At 29.7% G+C, this 7,157-nt stretch overlaps 1 protein-coding gene across 1 annotated transcript; it reads right to left on the bottom strand.

Annotated features, from left to right (window-relative positions):
- Positions 1–1,131: 1,131 nt before the first annotated feature.
- LOC107643925 (B12D protein) lies at positions 1,132–3,585 on the bottom strand. Its single transcript, XM_016347683.3, has 3 exons — positions 3,427–3,585; positions 3,196–3,284; positions 1,132–1,525 (listed from the first exon to the last, which is right to left on the bottom strand). Exons 1-3 carry the CDS (start codon positions 3,451–3,453, stop codon positions 1,372–1,374), a joined length of 270 nt encoding a protein of 89 aa, XP_016203169.1. The 5' UTR covers positions 3,454–3,585; the 3' UTR covers positions 1,132–1,371.
- Between the last annotated feature and the right edge of the window lie 3,572 nt (positions 3,586–7,157).

The raw sequence follows: 7,157 nt of genomic DNA on the forward strand, positions 1-7,157 counted from the left end.
AGATTTTCTGAAAGTGGTTTGCTGGTTTTCATTGGAGCTGTTAGATATTGACCTTCCATTTTTTTTTTTATGAAATGAATAAAAATATATATTATTTTCTAGAACAAATAAAAGAAGACATTGTTTACGCAAATCCATTTATTTATTTTGAAGGGTGACAGCAAAATTGGGTGACCCTGTGCCAAGTGGGGAAGAATCGGAGCTGGCTCCACCAAGTTGTAGCCCCTGATTTTGGACTAGAACTAGGGCAAACCTCCTCCTCCTCGAATCCAATGTTTGTGCATCTCCTCTACTTCTCTCATTTACTTCTAATTCTCTTCTACTCCTAATTCTCATATACCTCATCGTCGTATAAATAAAAAGTCGCAAACACCATTGTTATCAATTCATTGAGATAAAAATGGATCTATGGTCTTTAATACGCCTCACTCTATATTCGTGTCACATCCAATTGAAGTGTGATATGTTAACAAGTTAAAAACTTTTATTTTTCACATTATCAGTCAACACCACATAAAATAGATAAAGAAAATTTATTGCAAATATCGCATGAAAGTAAATGATACATTTTATTAAAAAAGATATTATATAAGACATCCTTTTATTTTATAGAAATATTTTGTCTTGTTTGATACATATACTCATTACACAAAGATCATGACGTTGATCTAGTTCTGCATTGACAATTTTGTCATCCAAAGATTTATGTGTTTAATTTTTCACTATTTTGATTTATTTGTATGAATGCATTAAGGTCTAAGGATGTTCTGTAGTGTTCCCACCAAAAATTCTGAGTGACGCATGGTTTACATTTTGTCTTCCCTTTGATGAGCTTGTTATAAAAAAAATTAAAAATTATATAATTAACATCTTTTTTTAAAAAAATTATTTTTAAACAATATTTTAACACAACAAATAAATAAAATCTATTTTTGTAGTATTGTACTCAAATATAATTAATAAATAAAAAATATTCTTTTGCAATATATCTAAACATTAAATTATTTTACTTTGAGGCACCAAAAAAAAAATTACTTTTATAAAAAAATTCCCTCAAAAAAACTTCTTTTTTTTTTTTGGAAACTTGTCCAAACAATCCCAATATCTAACTTATGCTAATAAGAGACTATAGGAGTAAAAATTTCAGGTCCATTTATTTTGAATACCAAACTTAAAAAGAGCTCGTCCACAACATAATAAACATAATTTTGGCTATAAAACATTTATAATATTTGGTTCATCAAACACCAGACTGACTCTCAATCTTGAGAAAATCAACATTTATGGTTTTCGAAAATAGCACAATAAGAGGTCTATGCCATAACAATAGAGTTCACACATCAATTGATCTTTCTGTTCCCCGAAAGCAACTTAACCGCGGTTTGGATCGGCAAAAAAGCTGTTGATGGAGGGCATAATCTCCGGCGCCCTGTTGCGTGAAAACTTCCTCAGAAAGTTCTCAGCATACTTTTCTCCCTCATCAAAGTTCTCGAGCACTCCTGCAGCCCTGTTCTGCTTGGTCACTCTGAAAACAAATTCAAAACCACTAGGTATTCATTTCAAACAAACGAAAACCAAGTTAATTGGCTACAAAGCAGCAATAATGAAACTGAAAGATAAATCATGTAGGTATGGCCCAATAGGATGCAGTAAGCTCAGTAGGTTCCTGAAGGGGTTATTTGTGAATTGGGGTTTTGGAAGAAAAGGAAATGAAAGGAAAAGATTGTAGTCTTAAATTTTAAATTTTGGCACTACAAACCCTTCTTTCTTCTCCTTCAAAATTCCAACTCATGAATTCACAAACCCTCCTTCAATAAGAGGAAATTAGTCAGTGATTTCAAAGTTGGATACCCTAGTTTCATCCAAGACCAACAAAATGAAAGAAAAAATTAAACCAAACTAGAAAGACCTGGGCTACAATTTCATCCAAGACAAAAAAAAAAGTATATAGAATAGTAGGACTAAGTCATTGTTGTCTCATGCAAAAAGTGAATCAACCATTCTGCTCCAATCCAAGGGAAGTAGTTGTTAGGTTTATATATCTTTGCTGCTAGGTTGTTTGTTTTACTTGGAGGAATGAGTAGACTAGTGTAGTTGGGATTTGCTTATGTTTTTTTTTTTTTCTTTTTTATTATGAGTATCTTCTATTTCTTGAGGAAAAAAGTGGTTGATTTTTTATTGCATTTGATTTATGTTTTTTGGATTTTTGCGTGGGATTTGGGATGTGTTTGATATAGGTTCTTGGGTTTGTAAGTGACATTGAGTTAGAATATAACTCAGGATAATATAGTTATTTAATTATTTCTAAACTGCTTTTGAAAACAAAATTAAAATTTAGAACAAGGAAAGTAAGTGTAATATTCTAATTACTCAAGGGAGTTAAATATCAACCAGAACACTAGAGGGGTACTTTTTGAATATTACAAAAATTAACGTGGTAAACTTTATAATTATTTTTATACTCTCCAATCCAATGCCTTGAAAGACATAGGCAACAATTTCATCCAAAACAAAAAATGTAAAAAACCTAAATCAAACTAGAAATACATATAGACTATAATGCAAAATTGAATCTGACTCTTGACTCAACCAGTCATGGAAGAATTCTTATCCAACAAAAATAGCTTCTGCAATCTTTCAATCTAAGCAGCAAAATCAAATATTCAAATCTAATCTTAGACTATTCTGAAAACAAAAATTCACGCTGATAATCTCATAGGGCAAAAATAAAAAATGAGAAGCTTTTTTTATAAGGGCTTTTCTGGGTGAGATTAAAAAAAATTTTTAAGTGATTTTTTTTTTTAAAGATTTTTTTGAAAAATAAGAGTAATTTGATATTTGAGTACCTCATGTAAAACTAATATTTTTTATCTATTAATTATGTTTTGGTACAATGATATAAGAATACTTTTTGTTTATTTATTATATTAAAACATTTTTTTAAATAGAAAGATATCTTTCAGAAAAATGAGAATTGTATCTTGTGGAAAAAATTGAGTTTTCTAATACTTTTACTCTTCCTTCAAAAACTTAGTGAAACTCAAACCCACTAAAATCGTTAAAAAATCCGTTTTATTAAATAATTCCAGAAATCGCAAGCTACCACTTTAAAAGAACTCTTAAAGTGAAATAAAAATCGAGTCTTGCAATTCCAACACAGAAAATTAAGAAAACAATGTATAGAAAGAAATAGACCTGACTTCAGGGTTGATGCAGATGTTACGAACCAATTGGAATCCGCAGATCCCAACCGCAACTCCAACGGCCGCAAACAGAGGGTACACCTAAATCAACAAAAAAGATAATCAAATTAGAAACAAAAAACCGAAACCCTAAAGAGAAAATAAAGGGTGAGCCAGTTATAAGAAACGCGAAGCAAGAAGAGATTGGAATATGAAGGATGTGAAGCGATAGATCGGAAGGAACCTCGGGTCTAAGCCAGCGGTTTGCCATTGACAGCGGCAGAGAACGAACTTTACAAGGGGAGGAGAGGGCGTTTACAACAGAGACTCAGAGAGTGAGAGAGGAATGAACTAATGAAGGGTAAATAGTAAATACTGCGTTGGACTTTATAGTGGGCAATAATAGGTCAACTAAAGACACAAATTAAGATATTTAATATAAGATTTTTTATATATAAAAAATTAATAAAATTATTTTTAATGTATTGATAGTAAAAAAACTTTTAATTTTAATATAATATATTTATGATTCTGACTAAAATCAAAATTATTATTATTGTTATTCAAATTTAATTTATAAAAATATAGATATAAATATAGATTAATATAGGTGGGTACTCCTATGAAGATATTATAATTGTCTTCATGTGATGATTTTTGTTTTTGATCCTTAGATGATGGATTGTAGGGTTAGATTTTGATATGTTATAAAAGTGTTGTTTTTATTTGAAGTGTAGCCAAATCAATAAATCACACTTTTATACAAAACATCTTTATAAAAAGATATTTTTTTCATCTTCATTTGAGTAGCTCCCAATAAATAATACTAGTCGTAATCATAATAATAAATTAAAATTTTGGTATGGATTAAACTAATACTAAAATTGGTGGAGAGGCAACCCTATTGGTTGTTTGCACTTTGCATTGCAACTGGAACGGGTAAAGAACAAAAGATTCCGCGTCATGGTGGTGCACACAACTCAAGAACTGACTGCCAATGCCTAAGTGCCACGCAACCGTTGTAGGAACAATTTACTGTTGATTTTGTGCTAAGAAAAATTTTAAATAAGAGAATATTATTGCATAATAAATTTATTTTTCATATTTTTTATATATAAAAAATAAGTCTTTGACTTTTGTATTTTTGTGACAGATCAATTCTTGACTAATAAAATATGTAAACACATCTCTAATTAGGAGTGAATATGGGTCGGTTTGGTTCGGACTCATGGTAAAATTAAAACTAAATCGATCAAAATATAATTGGTTCAGTTTTGTTCAGATTTGTGTTTTTTTGTACATGTATCCGAACCAAACCAAACCGATTAAGAACGGATTGGTTCGGTTCAGGTAATTGGGTACTCGATAACTTTGAAATTCATAAAAAAAATCAAATGTTTATCTTAAAAATTCAACAAGTACAATAAACATGTAACATCAATAGAAATAATCCAAACATGTTAAACACTAAATACGTTAAAAACTAAACTCATTAAAATCCAAATATATTAATAGTGAATAATCTTTGTCTAATAGAAAAGTCATATATATATTTTTTATTTTTTTATTTAATTAATATATAATCGGGTTTGCGGATTGGTTCGTGTTCTGCACCCCCGGAATCGATATCCGAACTAATCACTAACAAAGACCATCGGTTTAGTTCGGATTGAACTCGATTACCCGTTGGTTCCAAAAGCAATTTAATTGGTTCGATTCGAATTCGGATGGATAATCGGGTACCCGCTACCCCTGCTCACCTCTATCTCTAATCATTTAAGATTTGTTTGGATAAAAGGACATAAACAAAAAGAGAGGAAATAAGAAAAAAAGAAAGAAATAAAAAAATTTTTTAATGTATTTTTATTTTCTCTTAAGTTGTTTGGATGAAGAAAAAATAAAAAAAAAATTCTTTGTTTAGCTAGAAAGAAAATCGAAAAAAAAAAGTGAATTAGTATTAAATGATATTTTTGTTTTTATATTATAAAAAGAATATTTTATCCATATAAATTTATTATTTAATTTAAAATAACTAAAATAAAATAAAATATATTAACACAATTAATAATTCAAAAATAGATTATGAATCATAAATTTTTCATGTTATAATAAGTACAAATCATAAGAAACAATTTTGTAAATCACATAAAATATCACTTCACACAACCTAAGAACAACTATTCCTAAAATTCTCATTACAAGAAGAACAACATAGTCAGTCACTTAGAAGAAGATGCTAGCATTAACTCCTTTCTAACATGAGGACACTTTACATATTTCATTGACTAGCCAACCATATTTAAAATTTTAAATTCATTCTCCTCTTCTTATTTTCCATTTGTTCCTTATTGTCCTTGTCTTTAGCTGGTGTATTGTTATAAGACAAAAAATTCACCTAATCTCACCCGTGAATCCCAAATGTCACTCACTTTTGATTTTTCCAATAGCACTCAAACGAAAACCACAACTGAAATAATTTTGTGCACAACAAAAAATCAACAATAATTTATTTTATGATGGGTCCTATCTTAGATGTAGAGTAACAAAATTGAAGACCCTAAACAATATAAAAGACATCATTCTTTACCGAAAAAAAAAATGCATTCATTGAATTATAAAAAAAAAAAAAGTAATAACTCAAGTCAATGCAAATATATTTTTAAAAGATTTGAAGTTTCTAGCTAATTCTCATAAATTTGATATCTTTACCAAGAAAATTATATGATATACTTCCAAGTACAATATGAATCTACTACTCAATTGATATATGAATAATACATATCTATCAACACCAAAAAATTTTCATACCACCTTTGAAATTCGCAAAGAGAGCATATATGTACTATATATTCAAGATGCATAAATACATACTACCTGTTCTCGAGTGATGATTGAGGTATAACTCATCCTCTGACCGTCTACTTCGAATTTTTTTATCTCCGCTCCGATCTTTTTGTCTGAAAGAGATACACCTTGATACAGAAAGAACAAAAGGGGAGGTACCTGCAAAAGGTACTCCAACACTCAAGTCAGTTTATGTATAAAAAATAGTATATCCTCTCATCAACACTACAACATTTTTCGTCTGAGACAACATTTAAAAAGTGTTGCCTAAAAATTAAAAAGAGTTGCGTTAATCTATAGCAACACTTTTGGACTTGAAACAACGCTTTGGGAGGGCCTTGCAGATGCAACCGTTGCATTAGGTCAAAGCAACGCTTTTGAAAGCAACTCTTCAAAAGCATTGTCTATTCTAAAACAAAAACAACGCTTTTTGCCAGACTCTAATGCAACACTTACTAAGTGTTCTCTTTTTTATTAATTTTTCAACTAGTGAAAAACGTTGCCTATTCTATTAGTATAGCAACCCTAGGCAGCGTTGCATTTTGCCATGAACTATGGCATCACTTTAGAAGCATTGTCATTTCTATTATTACAAAGGCATCAATTCAGAGGCGTTGACTCTTCTATTATTATTATAGCAAATATTTTTAAAATAATTGCTTTTTCTTGTGATAGTACTAGGTATATTTCACCATTATTCTTGTATTAAAGCGCAGTAATAGGATACATCAGAGGCCAAAATAACAATAAAAGAAAGTACTTAATATTATAAATATCTTTTACACAGAACATAGAGTTAGAACAATGAAGATTCTTAATTAACTACCTTTTTTTTACATTTTCAAAAAAAAATTGATCAAATAACTAGAAAACCAGATACAGAGCAAAATTCCTTTGTTAATGAAGCACTCAATATACCGAAAAATATCAAGTGAAAATCGTCAAAGCTAGCTATATATTCCACCAAATCCCGATAAACTATTATCACGTATAAGCAACTATGAACAAATTAAAGGTAATCAACCAACATAATTTCTAATTACCACAATGGCATCAGCCCAATGAACTCAATATAACTCTAGTTTTGCCTCCTCGGCTATTTTTTCAACACTATTGATCTTTTCCCTCTAT

The sequence above is a fragment of the Arachis ipaensis genome, chromosome B5 (assembly GCF_059453495.1).
Source record: "Arachis ipaensis isolate K30076 ecotype BB chromosome B5, ASM5945349v1, whole genome shotgun sequence".
Lineage (NCBI taxonomy): Eukaryota > Viridiplantae > Streptophyta > Magnoliopsida > Fabales > Fabaceae > Arachis > Arachis ipaensis.

Excerpts from the sequence above, each read along its gene's own strand:
- LOC107643925 (XM_016347683.3), bottom strand. The coding sequence starts at position 3,453 with ATGGCAAACCGCTGGCTTAGACCCGAG. Across the intron at positions 3,285-3,426 it reads ACCGCTGGCTTAGACCCGAG|GTGTACCCTCTGTTTGCGGC; the intron begins GTTCCTTCCGAT and ends TTGTTGATTTAG. Across the intron at positions 1,526-3,195 it reads TGCATCAACCCTGAAGTCAG|AGTGACCAAGCAGAACAGGG; the intron begins GTCTATTTCTTT and ends ATTTGTTTTCAG.